The 18,938-nt window shown below is 38.1% G+C and overlaps 1 protein-coding gene across 2 annotated transcripts in view; it reads right to left on the bottom strand.

Annotated features, from left to right (window-relative positions):
* Nucleotides 1–18,938, bottom strand: part of cntfr (ciliary neurotrophic factor receptor) — a 330,218-nt gene that overhangs the window by 192,140 nt on the left and 119,140 nt on the right. The window contains exon 3 of one of the 2 annotated variants that reach the window (XM_028463551.1): nucleotides 5,740–5,821. In XM_028463551.1, coding sequence (XP_028319352.1) covers nucleotides 5,740–5,821 — 82 coding nt within the window. Of the gene's footprint in view, nucleotides 1–5,739; nucleotides 6,186–18,938 lie in introns of those variants that run through there. The other variant, XM_028463550.1, reaches the window with a different exon arrangement.

Raw genomic sequence — 18,938 nt, 5'->3', positions numbered from 1 at the left:
ACGAAAAAGAAGAAAGTGTGTGATGTAGAGATAGAGTAGGAACAAAAGAAGGGAAGCAGAGATCACAATATGGTTTACCAACAATCAAGTTTGACACACACACGCACGCACACACACACACAGCCGACACATGTTCATGTTCAAGTTCCAAGAAAAACTAGAGTAAACAGGCTTGTCACCAGTGTGACAATCTCAGTATGACAATATCTCGATACGGCGATATATCGCATGATTTTATGCTCATGCTAAGTATCGATTTAAAAAAATAATGTTTTTTTTTTGTTGTTTTTATTTTTATTTTGATATTTTCAAAACCTTTTCTGCTTTTTCACTAAAATGTGCAGGTTGGTCTTCACAGAAATGTTGTCACTGTTTGTTGAAGGAACCAATATATTGTTTACTGGAATATTGCACTATAATGGTGTCACTCGTAAGAAAGACCCTGTTTACAGAAAGCACTATTGGAGATACTTATTCATTTACATTGATATGTTGAGACTTTCTTACAGAAATGTTGCACTAAAATAGTGTCACTGTTCATAGGATACTTTTTCAATTTATTGTCTTTCAGAAATACAAAATAAAAATTGTATTTTTTCACTTAATCTTTTTTCTTGTTATGTCATAAATTATCATAGATTGATTTCTGACCAATATATTGATAATCGCAGTATTGTCATATCGTGAGCTTTGTATCGCGTATCGTATCGTATCTTGAGGTATGCAGAAGTTCCCACCTCTAGTCACCAGGCAGTTTGTTTTGCCTCGCTACTTTCCAAAATAATGTTTTTCTTAATCATAAATACTTTAGTTACGCACAATCTTTGCACTATATACGTGGGACTAATCTTTAAAACGTGGGAGCTTCTGTCACATGTCAGAATTACAGAAATAAAAAAAAAAGATATCTCAGCTTTTCATAATAGATGATGCAAAGGACGACTTTCTGTAAATGACCTTCACTTTCTGAGAACACGAGCGAGTGCGGAATAGAAAAAGGCAACAAAAAAAAAAAGATAATGAATGACATCTTTGTGTTGAGTCACCAGGTGATTCTTCAAAAGCAAAATAGGTGGGTTTGTAGTTTGTTTTTAAAAACCACAGTCTATTGAGGCTTTTAAAAACAAAAACTTGCTGTTTTTACTGATTATGTTTTGATGTTTTCCTTACCCTGTAGCACTTTGAGATGTGTTTTCATGTGTAAAGTGCAATACAAATAAAATGTATTATTATTATTATTATTATTATTATTATTATTATTATTATTATTATTATTATTATTATTATTATTACTACTCTGTTCTCTTCAGTTTTACATGAATTCTTTAATGTAGATTTTCTATAAACATATTCATAATCAAATCTGCATATTAAACCCATTATCGCACGTTCAGAATTATTCACTCAATTAAACATGTTTCCATCTTTTCCTTTACTTTGAACTAGCACTGCTTTGATATACTGTCACTCAGTTGATTTATTGGAGGTTTGTGGAATGTTTAAATGCACAATCAGGGACAAAGCAAACCATTGGGCTTAGAGGTTTAAAAGTATGTGGCTCTGTATCTGTACTTTTTATGCTTAAATCTATCCTATTTGTTCAGTCATGTAAGAGTTATGACAAAATGCCTCTTGTGATACATTGAGTATCCTTCCTATAGTTTCTCCTCATGTTTCAAGTGTTATGATTGAATGTCTTCATCGTGTCCTTGGAGTTTGTCTCCAGTCTTTCTGTCTTTTTCTTCCTCAAGGTATCCTGTTGTTGGATCCAAGGCCAGGATACGTTAAGGGCCAGAAAAACATGTAATATCTTCTTTTTGTTATTCTCTTGAATAACTTCAATGAGTTAAAGTTATTGCTTGAATGATGTTTCTTCTTGTTGAAAGGTTGTTTTTCACCATTGACATCTTAGAGTCTTTCTCTTTTTTTTTTTTTTACATTTCCTTCTCAGTATAGCCTATTTATAAATTGTGCTGTTTAAGTAACTTGTGTTGTTTTGAAGACGTGGGTGTTTCTGTACTCCAAAAAAAGTACTTCTAAATAAGTAATTTTACTTATACTTAAATACATTTAAAAAAAAAAAAAGAAGTAAAGCCATTCATTACATTTCTACACCCAACCATGACTGAGTAAATGTTTTTTTTGTTGTTTTTTTTAAATTATCAACAGACATTATGAAACTACAAAAAAGGAAATTACCAGAAAACAATCAGAGCAATTTTGCCGAAAAAAATAAAAGAAAAAAAAAATGATTTGATTTTCGATTCAATCTTCATTAAAAAAAAAAAAAAAAAGATGACTGCAGACTTTATTGCTGTGATTGTCCTCAAGAGCTAAAATGCATAGAACAATCCCAAAATAAAAAGTAAATGAGGGTCTGTCATTTAACTATTTCAAGCTTTAACCCAGGTTTAAGCAAAAGTGTAACAGCAACTTCACGGTAGCTTCAATTTTCTCATTAAGAAATCAGATAACTACATATTTTATAACTTATAACATTAAAATAAAAATAAAAATAAACTCTTGCCTTAGCATCTCAGCATAGTGTGAATAAAAAATTAAACATGCCTCTGGCACACATATAGCCTACTGAAAGGGTAAACAAACCCACAGGAACGGAATGCGAAGTCAGAAAAAACTGTGGTGGAAAAAAAAAACAAAACTCAAATTTGCAAAAATAACAAAAAACAAATGTATCTACAAATTAAATCGAACATTGATTTTTTCCCAGCCCTACATCATAACCGACCAATCAAATTAAACGTAATGCACCGTGCAAAACAGACACAAAGCTCAAAAACATCTATTTGTAGAGTTAATAAATGTAGCTATACTTAGATAGTGATTTTGTTTTTATTTAATTTTTAATTGAATTCACTGGTGCTATTCTATTTTTAAAAAAGAATTGTACATTTTGACAACATTTTTATATTATACAGAAACATTTGTGGAAAATAAATTAACTTCCAATAGTGCACTATTTGGTGTCTTCCTTTTTATGGTTATACATGAGATTTATTACCAAAAATAAACATGGGGGGTGAAAGTAACTATAGTAACTTTTACTTTGATTACTAACAAATTGAGCTACTTTTTACTTGTACTTGAGTCGGGTATATCAGTACTCTTTACACCCCTGTTTGAAATAGGCTCTCCCATTTGTTTTGCTCAGCGTTCCTTACTATGGTTCTCATTGTTAATGTTTGATAATCCATTGCTGTCAAGAGTTATGAGGTCTCAGATGAATTATCCATATACTCTCTATGTTACCCAACCACTCACAGACACAAATAGGTGATGTTCCACTTCAAAATGAGCTAGACCTAACAAGACAGTTCCTTCCCTTTCTGTTGCACGGTACTGTCTATGCATATACCTGCGTCACATTCAGTGTGTGTGGGTGCATCTGTGTGTGAGCTCGAGGATTCCGTGTGCATAGCGCTGCGATATATTTGCCAACTTAGAGCTGCCTCAGGGAATCCTGTCAATCAAACTAGCAATAGTAATTTGTCAAAGTAACAAGGTACTTTGTAAGACAGGCGCATGTAGATTTTTTTTTGTATTTGTTTGAGGGCACAAGTGAAAATGAAAAAAAAGAAAAAAGCTCCACCACTGCTTTCAGCACTTCCTCATATCCAGGTTATAACATATTCACTCATGCTGTGCATTTATACATTTGTGTGTGTATATGGCAATGTAATAAATATCTGATGCAAAGCCTAACATAAAGGATTTTGGTGCTACTTATATACAGTACATGTTTTATTCTCATTAATGTTGCCTTTAAACCATTCAGTCTGCTTCCCGTGGCTTTTTCACACTTTTTTTAGGCCGGTGTCATGTACTGAATTTACTTCCGTACTGAGATTATAACCCTAACCTAATCTAATAAACAAAACACGTGTCCGTTCACTTTGAAAACAAAAAGGTTTTTTTTTTAACAAAAATTCATTTTCCGGTAGTGCGCTTATATGCGCATATACAATCTCAGTACAATGCGCACTCAGTTCATGCTACCGGACTCAAAACGCCACTCACTCTTCTTCTTCTTCTTCTTCTTCTGTTCACTAGTTAAAATGGATACTCTGTTAATCGTGAACGAATCGGGCTGAAATTTGGTAGATATAATCAATGTGTACGCATTGACGCTCGGAGCCCAACTTTCGATGTGGGGTCCAGGGAAGCCCCAAAGGAGAAAAAAAACAAAAGTCAATTTCTCATGTATTTGCGAGTCAAATATTACGACGGTTGGTGATACCGAATCATTGGCACATACCAATATATAAATGGGGCCAATACTCCGTATGTGCCACGGGGGCATTTTTCAAATGACTACTTCTCCGTTAATGCTTGTTGATATTCTATGAGCGGATCTCAAGACCCTGTCATTTTTCTGTATTGGTAAAATCTATGTTTGGTAGGCGAGTTTACTCTTTTCTTTACTGAACATGATTGATAATGTCTGTGTCAGCAAATGCGCCATTTGTGTACTGTACCATTTAAACAGATTTGAGTTATTTCAGTAGCTTTAAATAAGTATGTATGTAAAACTAGGGGTACCACTCCTCAAAATACATATATTTTGAGAAGAAACAAACAGGACATGTGACCAAAAGTATGAAGAGAAAATACTGTGCGCACAAGTTTTAAAAATATAAATATAGAGAATAAACAAATCTGAACGATAACAGCATTTAAAAGCTTTGCGTCTGTGTTTATTCTGATTTAGAGCCCTAAGCTCTGGATAGAGTAATGTGTTAAGATCAGCATTTCTATTTTCATCCTTGCTCTTTCTGTTGTGTTGATGTTTGTGTGTGTGTGTGTGCGCTTTCGTTCTGTAGTCCTCGTGACACAGAGATGTGCGTCACTGAGAACTTATTGACTTCTCTAGCCTCTTGTCTTCAGGTCAGCTGATTTAAACAACCAACAACTATTGGGTAATAAACCCAATGCTTCTTCATTTACACTCCAGACACGCACACGCACACGCACACGCACAGACACACACACACACACACACACACACACACAAACAAACAACACAATTCAGCTCATAGCCGAGCATCCTGTGTGAGTTCTTAGAAAAGACATTCCTGGATTACATCTCTCACTTTGCATCTTATTTTCTGAAATCAAGACAAACCCTTGGAAACAAACCCATTATCATTAGCCGACCTGACTGGCTTCTTTGTTCAAGTCATAAAAAGCATGGAATTAGTCTTGGCCATGTAGCCAAAATATGAATGTGGAGGAAATAAGGGAAAAACAACCTGACTGTTAGCTTTGTTTCTGAGTAAAGAAGCCCAAAACTATTTCTACTTTACCAAAGGCATAACTTTAATTCTAAATTTAGTGACAATACAAAAATCAACCTGAAACCTACAGTATAGCACAAGTCAACACATATACCTCATTAACCAATTGGGGAAAAGATCATAACAACTCATCTCATATAAGCTTACAACGTTAAATATCCTAATAACTTTGGAGAAAAAAAAAAGAAAAAAAGTTATTTGCTATATTGGAGCAAATGTAAAAAGCAGCAGAGTAAAACACCTGGAAATAAACCATAATCCAGAAACCAGATTCAGAGACGAGCCGAGTACAGTAAAGTAGAAATGAGAAAGTCTGGAATACAGATTTGGAGTCCACTCAGGGTTCACCAGAGAGGGTAATACGAGGATAAACTGAGCAGGCCTCTGTAGACAGCCACAAAGACATGATAAAATGCATACTCACCAAGCTGACTGCGCCTCTGAGCGTAGGCTACCACCACCGCGGCGAAGACTACACAGCACAGCGATGTCACAAGGTTTGCCATCTGCAGACACACACACAACAAAGTCATCAGCATGGGTCAGGGACGGTGAGCCCACCAGGGAGCGCATTCGCCTGTGGTCCTGATTGACTGACAGACTGATAGACGCCTAAAACACCATGAAAAGTGATGGGACAGAGAGAGAGAAAGAAGACGAAGAGTCTCTGTCTCTGTTTACTATTCCAATTCCTGGATTTTTTTTCCCCCCTCTCCTTGGACGTTCTGATTTCCTCAAACTACAAACTCCTTTTTTCGTTCACGTCCCACACTCTTATCTTTAGCACTGCAATAACCTCTGTGCATCCTTCTGTTTCTCTTTCCTCTCTTTCATTCTGTTCATCACCCTAATGGGTCCATCCTCTGGGATGGGCTTCGGCCAGCAGTTCTTAAAGGAATAGCACGCTATAAACAATTGCAGCACACAAACAAACTTTGTGTGATACAAACTTTAAATCGAATGTGGACACAACTGATTGAATCTCACAATCAGACTGTGAAGAAAGGACAAAAAGTAGTGATCTTTGCGCTTAATACTAAGATAATGATCACTGGGAATGGACATTTTCTTTACAATGTAACAAAGCAAAAAGTTCATGCTTTACTATTACTTTAAAAATAATAATAATAATAATACAGGGAGCTCTCTTTTTGAATCATCTCCAAAGTAAAACAAAAAAAGCACAACATAATCTTCGTAATTTAAATAGATTATTTATTTATTAAGAAACTTTAGTGACAAACAATAATTCTAATAGTTCGGAGCATTTATGTCTGTTGTGTATTTTGTTTGAGTTGTACTTGTTGAAATGTCTGTTTTGTTGGTCTAATGTGATTATTATTTTCATTGTATAAATTGTATTATTGTGCAATTTGTGGACCCCGTAATAGCTGATAGCTTATGCTTAAGCTAATGGGGATCCTAATGAACAAACAAACAAAAAAATATCTCTCTGATTGGCTGTTTCTTCATTCAGTTTAATAAAACTATCATTTAGAAGTCCAAGGATAACAAAATGTAGGCCTGTAGAATAAAACTAATGCTGCGTTCACATCGGATGTGTCACAAAATGACCAGATTACATACAAAGTCAATGGATAGACGCGTCCCAGATGCAAAATCTTTTCAGTGCGACTGTGTGGTCTGATCCGCGTGTCAAGAGCGTTGGCCGTGTGAGCGCGCTCCCGATTTTTTGTCATATTCGCACATTCGCAATGACAATGACGTCAGGCCATCAACACGGACACCGGTCTGTTCACCCATTCAACCATGGAGTAGAAGCTGTGTGTGACCACCTGGAGCTGTATGACGCGGCCTTTATAACCGGGACCGGACTAGGAAGGATTTGGTGAGGAGGAGAATCAGCGAGGAGGTGGAAGTAGCAGGTAAAAGTTCTCTCTGTAGTTTTTATCTTTGAAAGTCGGCACTGAGCTAGGATAGCATTCGCCGCTAATCACACTGGCTTTTTTCACTGGTGGTTTATGTTTGTTAGAGGAGAAAAAGGAGTGCAGCTCCTGGCTTCAGCAGGCAGTGAAACTCACCGAGTTGGACGTGTCGCTGGTGGGCGGTGCTTCACTTCAGACGCGCATATGAAGCGAATGGGGACATTTTTTGATCCTGCAAAACTTGCGGAACGTTTTGTGCGGCAGATGCGTCCCGTGCCGCAGAAGACGCATTCAGCGTGAACGCAGCATAAAAGGGGAATGCTCATTGAGATCAATTTGGTCTACTCTATACTGTGCTGCATATACAGCAGAACTACAACTTTATGAAAATTAACTAACAGTATGTTTCCGAGGGTATACTTCCTTCCATGTGTTTGTTTGTTTTATTGCTGCACTTTTTAATTTGAAAAAAAGAAAAGAAAACTGTTAAATGCAAGTAACCACTGGGTACCCTGGCGCACATGTTCTGGCTTTGCACCAGACTTAATAGGTTTTGGTCCAAAGTTTTTTTAATTATTTTTTAGGCAGGAGCTCATTTTAAACCCAGAAACAGCTATTCTCAGGTGGTCGGGTTGTGCGAAAATTCTGGCTCACAATAAGGCACCATCAATCCAATATGGCATTTGTATTTTTGGAAGCCTGGCTCTGTATTTTCAAATACATTGTGTTTTGAATAAATCAGGTCGAGGCAGGACAAACTCAACCATTTAAACTCCTACGATAACTATTTTTTGACCAACGTACAGAATACTATGGACACTCCTGTATCAACTGGTAACAAAGATGTGATCATTCTTTTCATTATACATCACAATTAGGATGAAATCCTTTGCAGATTCATCCTTTGAAAGCAATACAATTTAACGTCAGCATGTTTACCCAATATGCCAATCGGCTGACATTTGGTGTTGATCGTACTTGTGAGCCATGAGACTTTAAAAATGAGTGTTCAAGTATTCAAGTTGGTTGCAACACGCCAATAACCAAGAAAGGAGAACGGAATCTTTAATAACAATTCAACTTCTGACCAGTGAGGGGGCGCTATTGCACAAATCTGTTCATTTACAGCCACCAATAAGAAGTAGAAGTCCACCCTTCACCAGACCAATATCATCCTTGAATCAATAAACACGGAACGTGATGTTAAACCGTCCTTTGTGCCAAAAGGTGGTAGTGACATGAGGCTGTGTCTCAGATATGGGAAGGACGTACATTTGGGACACATCATCAGTAGTAGTGTTCCTTTGAATCACGGGATGTTTCGGCTTTTTAAACACTACATGTTTGGTGAAGTCAGTGGAGATCTTCTGAACAACAAAGTGAGGTACAAATACTTAAAATCTCTATGTTGCACAGATTTCACCGCTAAATTTAGTTTTCAGCCAACACACGCTTACTTGGTCCCATAATAAGCCATTTTGGCTACCACGAGTCTGTCAACTTCTCTATCAACCGAATTGTTCCAAGTCCTGAGGGTTTTTCTTTCCTTAATTCTGCATTTGCCGAGTTCACGTCCCTGGAGTATTAACAGCAGACTCTCAGAGGACTCGTATAATCTAATTCAGTGCAAAAATTTGACTCTTTAACCTTGATTTTTCATGAGCTAACCAGCTGTATTTGGTGCTGCTCACCGTCACTCTCACATGGTTTTGGTTCTTCCATAAAGACTCCATTTTAAATCTAGTATTCTTCCTAATTTATTTTTTTTTTTTATATAGACTCTTATCAACCTAACTCAGTTTATGTGTCAATATTATTATTGTACCATCTAATACCACAGAGCTACAATTAAGAAGGGTGGAAAATGGAGAAATATTCTTCCCTCCATCCGCTGTTCTGACCATGTGCTGAGCCCAGCACTGTTCACTCATTTGAAATTACCGGCTCTGTTACAGATAAAGGTTGTCTTGAGACTCGCTGTGAGTAAGGTGTGTGTGTGTGTGTGTGTCTGTGAAGAAAAGAACACAGTGCACACTCGGAATAGAGGCAAAGAAAGAAAAGTGACTTCCCTTGTTCTTTTTATGCGAGCCTCCAGCTGCTAAAAAACCTCTGTCGTATCCCATTACCCCGTGTTTTTTGTTTGGCTCCAGACACTTTTATTCTGCTTTTCCCATCCGCCCTCTCACTCTCTTTCTCTCCTTTTTTTTTTTGGTTGCGCCTCCTAATTTCCCCTTGTCATATCCAACCCTTCATAGTTCTTCTGTCTCTCATTGTTAAATCTGAACATGAACACAACCAACTCATATCTGGATCTGCAAAAAAAAAAAAAAAAACTCCCAACACAAAAAGGCTTTTAGAGTCATTGTAATGAGAATGAAAGTACACCAAAGTGCATTCAACTTTTATTTTTTATAGGACTAAACTTTGCTTGTCAAAAGTAAAAGCTTGTCTTGTTGGGTATATCTAAAATATATATTTATTATTTCATTCATTCATCTTCTGGATTTGTGCAACGTTACAGGAATCTACTGGTGCCTTTCCCAGCTCATACTGGGCACAAAACTTTACAATCACTCCAATCTATATATACAGCAACTCATATAGGCAATTTACAGACAGCAATCGCTCTAACATGCATGTTTTTGGACTGGGAGGAAGCTGGAATAGCAGGAAAACATGTGAGGAGAACATGCAAACCTCATACAAAAACGTCTCTGGTGTTCCATCAAGAAAAACGCATCTCAGGGTCATATCTTCATGAACAAAGTCAAGGTAAAATAAGGTGTTACTGGTTATAAAGGGACATCTCATCATCAGGAGCCATATTTGTTAGTTTAGCTGTTTTCGAGTACCTTGCTAATCTCTGTGTGGATACTTTTGAAAATACACATTAAAATGTTGCAGACTTTAATTAGCTTTTAATGTGTTTTTGAAATATACTAGGACCACCCTGAAAAACTACCTAGGGGCAACACACACACACACACACACACCCCCCAACGAAAAAAAAGAACTACAGTATGCAAAGCAAATCAATATATTTTCTTTGTGAAGAAACTGGGTTGCTTTGAAATAAAGTCATTACTCCAACTTTCTGAAATATTGCGGCCACGTTATTATTAAAAAACAACATTAAACCAAAAAAAATTTAATATCTGACATATCATACATTTTGGGATTGGATGCTTTTTGCTGTGGTTAATACTTTTGGATTTTACTTTTTCCATCATGCATGTAATTACTGAATGACTAAAAGATTGCTTGTGTGTGTGTGTGAGTGTGTGTGTGTGTGTGAGTACGCTCATTTATCTACTGTATATGTGAGTGTGAGTGATTGGCAGTTCATATGTATTTAATCTGAGGGGATATTGAGAAGAGTGACGGGGGTGAAATTAAAATTGCATCCCTTGTCAGAGCATCACAATCCCCCCAATCTCTGCTCTTCATTTTATAAGTACGGGTTCACTCATCAAAACCCAAATGACGTGTGTGCTTGCATGCATTTCAAACTTATTGGGTGCAGAGTACACAGAATGTGTGCGCGTGTGTGTGTGGCTAAAACTGTGGGGGTATTATAGCCTGTCTATCATAAAACAATACAGTTTTGGAATGTGACAGCCTCAGATCGCTAGCATAATGACGGCCCACGGGCGGTTAGCGCTGCAATCACATAAATTCAATACCAACTCTGCCATCTTCAACCAAGCGTCCGCCCCTCCGCTGACCCTCCCATTTATTCTTTTCTTCTACCTTCTATTATTCCACATGTATTTATTCATTTCTTATTGGAGGGGAAATGGCTGAATAGGCACCAATCTACCAGCCTCTTAATTAAAATATATAATTCATCTGCGTCAAATGACTTTTGTCTGTGCGTCTTTGTGGGGTCCGATTTGGGAACATTAGCATTTAAATTGGAAAGCCAGGAGGGAAATACACCAGGCAGGCAGCGGTGTGAGTAAAGATAGAACGCATCCACCTATTTAAAAAGTGCACATAGAGACTTTTGGCCTGAAACTGTCCCAAATCATTTACTTGCGCCCAGTCAACAATTAAGCCGGATCTTGTCATGAAGTATTAAAACTTTCTGGACAATAATTTAATAAGAAAGTTCAGCCATGCTCTAACCGCTTCCAGAATTTACACAAAAAATTCTCGTTTGGTGTTTTTCTCCACAAAATTCAAGTAAATATTTCTCTGTCAGCAGCTCTTGGACAAAAAAAAAAAAAAATAGTTCATTACAAATATGTCTGCGGTGAAAATAAAAAGAAGTGCTCCCCGGGGTCATAAATGAGCTCTGATATATTGCTACAGCCCTCAGGAACAACAGCTTTAGCTATCAAACATAAAGACGCAGCAAACGATGGATGAGCTGGGTTGTTGTCCATGAGGCCATCAGCTGGGAATTGCAAATGAAGACTTTTGTCCCAGAGTTATGCGTCATGTGGGGGGGAAAAAACAGCACTCGCTCTTTAAAAATCAAAAGAAAACAACAGATTTCCCTTATGAAAAATACTGATCAAACTCCTAAAGGGTATCTACCAAACTGTGATTTATGGATCACATGGGCAATTACAAAATATATGATGTTGGCACAGGGGTGTATTACCTGCTGGGATGGTGCTGCAGGTAACTGCTTGATTTTTAGATGCAGAAAACATCAGATTCTGACAGCAAAGCACATGTTAAATAATCAAACATTTTCCTGTCTGCTGGCTTCACATACTGTACTGACTCATGGCAGCACGACTCACCATCTGGAGCAATGGGCTGTCCATAAACAGCAAAGACTGTCTAATATAGCCAAGGATAAAACAGTGACCAAAGAACACTATAACAGAGAAGTCCTATAGCTTCAAGAACAAGCTATATATAAAAAAATAAATAAATAACACAAATGCACCAAGATAAACTTAAGAATTGGCACTGACTTCATTTGGGTTGCGAAAAAAAGTTATGCTCTTGCCCTAAAGGTCCTCTATCATGCTATTTTTCACCTATCTTCATTTGTTCTAAGAACCCCAACAACATACCGTAGTATTTGAGGTTTATTTTCCCAAACTTGCCTATTTTCCAAAGTTTTAGCCCTCTGAAAAGTGACTTTCTGCGCAATACACAAACAGGCTGATTTGAGCCTGCTTATGCATATTCATGAGTAGGCATGTCTGTAGACGCTGACTTCACTTCTCTCGCGAGGCAGATCAGTGATCACCAGAGCAATTTTTCTTTTGCTATCCACATACTGTTATTGTTTTCAGCTAAAAAACTGTACATTACAGTAAAACACATGGGTATTTTAGTGGCTATTGTGATTGTGAGTCCGTCTCAGCGCTTCAGGCTGTGTGTTTATTACAGCTGCAGCGGAGTCATTCAGCTGCTTCAAACACCAGAATGTTAAGCTTTATTATTATTATCTTTATTAACTACAGGAATAGTGCATTTAAGGTGATAGTCATTTGTTTTGTCCAACTGCTGCGTTACATTGTTTCATAAACACGTCAGATCAAGTCAAAGACGATACAAAGGATAGTGCGGCAGGCAGTGAGCACTTCCTGGAGGGTGCTGTTCAGACTTTTGTGATGTAACAAAAGTCTTACTGCTCATTTAGCAGGATTAGTGCGGATTGCTCAGAGATGCAGGAAGGAAGCCCCATAATATTTTGGGGGTGTTTTTGATCAGGAATTAACATTGTAACTAGGTTAAAAGCTCAAAAACGTTGATTTCGCATGATATAGGCCCTTTAAGCAAATTTCAAATTCATTTTCCTCCAAGATTCATATGAATAGCTCAATCGTGTCAAAAAGTGACTATAATCACTACAAACATCACTGAGAATACCACTATTAATACTGTTCACATTTTGGTTATAGTACGTTGTCAGACGCAATACATTTTACTTTAGTTACCGTAATTTCCGGACAACAAGGCGCTACTTTTTTCCCCACGCTGTGAACCCTGGCTTAAACAATGACGTGGCTAATTTGTGAATTTTTTCTGGTTTTACAAGCTTCTTGTTGCCACAAAACTGTAGCTCCATCACAGACCAATGAAATTACTGTTAATATGGACCAAATAAACTGTATAAACTAACCCTAACCCTTAAATCGAGTGGCCCCACTGAATCATTCTAATGGGTCATTTGGTCATGCACACACCCTGGACTCTGAAGCTGATGGTGAAGCTTACGTAAGGAGAACAGAAGAACAGAGCGGTAGCGGAGATCAGAACAGCCTGGATACAGCAAAAATCAGCCAGTTTATAACAGAAAGAAATGTTGTGAGATGTGTTTTAGGTCAGGCAACTCAGTGCGTGGATGTGAGTGAGTGCATGTGTGCGGCCGATGCGTGCCTGTTAGACCTGAGTAGAGTCCGACACGGTGACCGGGACAGTGTAGCAAGGCTTATGTTTATAGTGCAGTTAGTCAATAAAGTACAGCTATCTAACAACTAAACGGAGTGTTCTTTCTACATTGTACGAGGGCAGCATACACCATAAATGTATTTGTCTTTTTCAAAATTCTAACGTTTCACGATATATGACGGTATTTTATTTATTTATTTTATCATGCATAATCAGGTGTTCACAGCATTTTCTACTGGTTGAGAGAGGAATTACTGCAGTAGACTAACTTAGGATGGTCTATTTTACTGTCATGAGTGAATATTGTAGAATAATTCCACACTAGTAGTAATGCAAGTTTGCAACAGTAGCCCAATGGCTCTTTACTGCGCTAGCTTAGCTTTAGCACTAGCATTAGCTTGATTTCTAGCTTTAAATGCTGCATACTCAGTGGTGTGGTGGTTTCTTATGGTGAATAAGGCAGCGTTTTGTTTGCAGCTCCACCAGCACTTACTTCCGCGTTATAGGAATTATAAATCGCGATCCTTTGCTCCGTTTTTTTGTGTGTGTTATCTCTCTCTGTTAAAGCGAACAGAAGTATATCAGCCCGCCAACCTGCCCGTTCTGATTGGCCGAGTCGTCTGTAAGGCACCCTCATTAGCCAATAGAGTGCGGCCTATGTGACGATGTGGTCTTTGTATGGATTTTTTTTGAAAAACTGATAAATTATTGGAATGCGGCCAGTATAGCTGTGCGATTTAAAGTCTGGAAATTACAGTACTTTGTTTTAGGATAGGGAATCTCCAAAAACGGTCTGTGAACTTGGATATTACTTGGATTTGGGCCGTTACCTTGTGTTACAATCACATCTCCAGGACTAATTTAAGCTTATTTTTTGTCAACCAAAAGATAATTATTTCCACTTCTCTTGTTGGGCAAAGAAGAGCTGCATTTTCACCCGAAAGACTCGACTCTCAGTTTTCCGCATCACTTAAAGTGTCGTAACATTTACCTAATCCTCAGCAGTGGCTGGAACTAACTGACAGCTGTTTATCCATCCATGTTTCAGTGGCTAATTAACTCAAATGTTAATTGAGTTTATGCAGCTGTGCTTCTAAAGACCATTTAAACCAAAGCAGAGATTTGTACAACCACTTCCATCAATTATCCTTAACCCAATGCTGACTTAGACACATGCACAAATGCTGCAACCTTTATTGTCATGCACCAGGTCCAGTTATAGATACGACCTTTTTTCCCATTATGTGATTTTTTTTTCCTGGAAACATTCCTGCTCTCTTTAATCATTCAGAAGGCAATGCAGATTATCTACAAATTGCCATTTGGGGGGGGTCAGATGTCGGGTGGTGGGATGTGTGTGTGAGAGGGCCGAGCTGAATAGTGTCCCTGCTGGCATTTTGGGTGCAGAACACATACGCACAGTTGGCATTTGGTTACAGTGTTGAAAGCCAGCTAACGTTGACCTTTTCCTGGAGTCACCGTGGCTGTAATTGCTCACTAAAGACAACGTCAATCGCATCTCAAGGGGTAGACAAGGGTAGCCAGCCAAGAGACACACACACAGACACACAAGCACGCACGCAGGGAAGTTATTGGGCGTGTGGATGACAGCACTGAGTGATAAATTCAGTCATTGATCACATGCGACTGTTATCAGCTGGCTGTGATTTCAAAGAGCTAAGCTTTGTTCTATCTATCTATCAGGTTTCTACATAATGCACCACTGCTGCTAAAGCTGGTGCTGAGGTGATGAAGGTCTTACATCTTGAATCTGCAGCAAACATGAATCTGCTGAATATTAACTAACCGCTTTTATATTGTCTGTTCCATTGTCAGCCGCTTATCTGGCTCTTACTTATGCTCATGGAGGTAAGTATGGCTTAAAACGTAGGTTGACTGGTAAAGCTTCACCATCTGGGTTAAGATACCCCTCTGATCCGCTGGTTAATCTACAGCTCCCTCTTCGATCATGAACAACTCCTGAGATACTTGATTTCCTCTACTTTAGGCAAACCTCTTCCTTGACCATCCAACCCTTTTCAACTGAGAACCAAGAGTGGAGGTGCTCTTATCCTTTTACGAAAAATCTTAAAGACCGTGTAAAGCAAAGTCTGACATTTGCTTCAAAACACATTAAACACGTCATAAATGTATTCAGGGCCGTGTTACGTAACGGAGCCAAATTAGCATAAACCAGACTTCCGCGGCCTCCAGCGGGCGCAATTCGACCCCTAGCCAAAAACAAACCACATATTTGAAATAAAATGCATCCACTGGTGCCACATTTTTCATGTAATGAGCGCGTTTACACACTGCAATTTAATTTTTCGCCTCTAGCGGGCGCAGTTTTGACTCTACCCGGGAGGGATGCACATATTCGGACTCGGGGGAGCAGACCTTTCCGCTGAAATCTTGGAAGCACTATTGACGCTGGAGCCGCTTTCACATTGCTCTCTACCACAGACACAGCAGGAGGCGGCTCCCTTCCCGCGCATGGGCGTGGTTCCAGCACCTCTAATTGACACGCCCCCAGCGTCTCAGAGCAGGGAGAAGCGCTTGTTTTTCCATGTTTTGAGACATAATTTTATATACTTTTATATGTATGCAATTTTTTTCATCTCTCAAATTTGACTCAGTGGTCTACAACACGTTTCTGTGATGTGACAGAGTCATAACATACATTTATTTTTGCTTTACACTGACTTTAAATTTGCTGGTGACTAAAATTGCTGCTTCAAAGTTTGTTTTGCGCTCCACTGCCAGAGAAGTTTTGTATTTTGCATTATGGGATGTGGAGTCCCAAAGACGAATGTATAAAAGTGTTGTTACATCATTCTGATGCCAAGAATGCAGAGAACAAACTAAAACAAAAATGGTTTAAAGCAGGCATGTCAAACTCATTTTAGTTCAGGGGCCAAATATGCACCAGTTTGATCTCAATTAACTAAAATCATTGCACTCTAGTTTTTAACTTCAGTCCCTGCTGGAATTTTACCTAAAACAATACTTCATTTTGTAACCAATTTCCATGTAATTTAGAGGATTTATTTGTGAGAAATTGCAATCTTTGTGGAACATTTGAAAGGAAAACTGCAAACCGCATACATATTGTAGATTTTCATTAAATTGGTGAATTTGAGATATCTACAACTGTATTATAATATAAACAATAAAATAATTCACGTTTTCTCTCTCATTTTCACTTTTTCCTGTGGGCCGAATTGGATGCTCTAAATAGCATGTGGTTTAAAGCATACAAGCACAAGAAATCACAGTAAGAGAGAAATGAAAACTTTCATTTGCATCCATCTAAGGGACTCCACTTCCCACAAGGCCAATGATAATGTGTTTACAGTGGTGATCAAAACATATTTTCTAGCATGCAATTTCAACCTTTAACATCATTTTTTTTTCTTTTGTGCAAGTGATCTTTGTTTTATTGATCTATGAGGACTACACTGTCTTTATCTGACAATATATATAAAATCTCCAGCAGCTTTATATCTGAGATATGTGTGTGTGTGTGTGTGTGTGTGTGTGTGCGCGTCTCTCCACCCTGCCATCTGGACCTCCTTGTGTGTATGGAAGCAGATTTAGGTGGTTAGAAAGCTCTGGAAAAACACAGTGTTACCTCCAGCCCTCTCACCTCTGAACTCCATAAGTGTATCAAAGCTAAGAAAACAGAGCACTTTGTGTGTCTCTGTGTGTACGTGGACGTGCTTGTGCCTGTGTGTGTGTTTGTGTGTGAATGAGCATGTGTGTGTCAGCATTCCTGGGTCCTTCGAGGCTTTGAATGATGGGTGTAGACTCCCCCTCGCGAACAGGGATCCTTCAGGAGCTGCGCAGCATGTGTGTGTGTGTACACGTGTGAATGCGAGCATGTGTGTGTGTGTGTGTGTGTGTGTGTGTGTGTGTGTTTGTGTATGTGAGCGAGAGTGTGATGAACAGGCTGTGATGTTCTGAACAGAGGTGTTTTTACAGGGAGTTAATCAGAAACAGAAGAGATCGGCCTTGCCCATTGTGTGCAAAACACACGCACTCGCACATGCACACGCACACACACACACACTAAGTTGTAATACAAATGATCAAACACCTAATAAACCATACATACAGTATAAAAAGTTAAATTGTAGGAAATACGTGAATAAGCAAATATTAGTTAAATTGTAGGAAATACGTAAATAAGCAAATAATTACTTGTAATGACAATCACATTAAGTAATTAGCTATTAATACAAAATTCCCAAAGTTTATCTTTTTTTATGCAAACCATTATTAATTTATATATGTTTTTAAATTGTACAAACAAAAACACATTCAATCATTCCAGAAGTTTCCCTTTGGTTCTAGTTGAAACGTGCAACTCCTAAACCGAACCACATTGCTCTAACCCAGTGTTCTCAAGTGGGGGTACGTGTACCCCTAGGTGTACGCAATGGCACTACAGGGGGTACTAGACAGAAGCTGCGTTTCCATTAACCTTGGAAATGCGCAAAATCTGAATATCGCAATTAAAACCAGTAATGGAAAAACCTGAATTTTGAAAAAATACTAAAATATCGCAAAAAAAAAAAAATGTACGCTTTAATGGAGGAATTTCAGATGTTTCGATATTGAGATGTGTCGCAAAAATGCTATGGAAACACTTTTTCCGCAAATACACATCACAGAACGTGACATAGGTCACGTGACGTAACGTACATGGCCACATGACCACTTCTCTCCGAAAAAATGGTATGAGTAGACAGAAGGAGACCGGGACATTTTTTAGCATTTTTTCAAGAGAGTCCTGGAAGCAATTAGGTGTAGGGGACTTACTCAAGGTCCCACAGTGATGGCCCACAGTGAATTTGAACCTTCAACCCTCTGGTTACAAGCCCAGTTCTGTAACCACTGCAGCAAAGTCTCGCGAGATGAGATTTCATGGGAGTTACGAGGCTCCTCCCCAAAACAACCTTTAGTGGAAACACGTTCAAAGCGCAATTATACTTTGTCAACATTTATAAACATCGCTTTTATTTTGCAAAAACCTGTAATGGAAAACATAAAAATCTAATGGAGAGAGAGTAAGTGGAAAATGAACAAATGAAAGCATTAAAAATATGAGGTTTTCAAATGTTTATTTTTAGTTAAAAATGGTAATCACACTAATGATGATGGAAATGATCAATTAGAACATGAACTGAAAATACAAGGTGAAATGATAAAAACTATAGAAATAAATCTCTTCAGGAGGCACTAAATACCGTTTCATTCCACTTTTTTACAAAATGAGATTCTTTAAAATGTGTGTCAACACATTTATTTTTGTGACCTGCCTCAAAAAGAAAGTGATTCTAACTGGTCATGACTTTTGCACGCTTTCAAAAGACAA

This window comes from Gouania willdenowi, chromosome 12 (assembly GCF_900634775.1).
Source record: "Gouania willdenowi chromosome 12, fGouWil2.1, whole genome shotgun sequence".
In the NCBI taxonomy this organism is placed as follows: Eukaryota; Metazoa; Chordata; class Actinopteri; order Blenniiformes; family Gobiesocidae; genus Gouania; species Gouania willdenowi.
The sequence above is the reverse complement of the archived record's forward strand: the minus strand, read 5'-3'. Positions and strand labels throughout refer to the sequence as shown.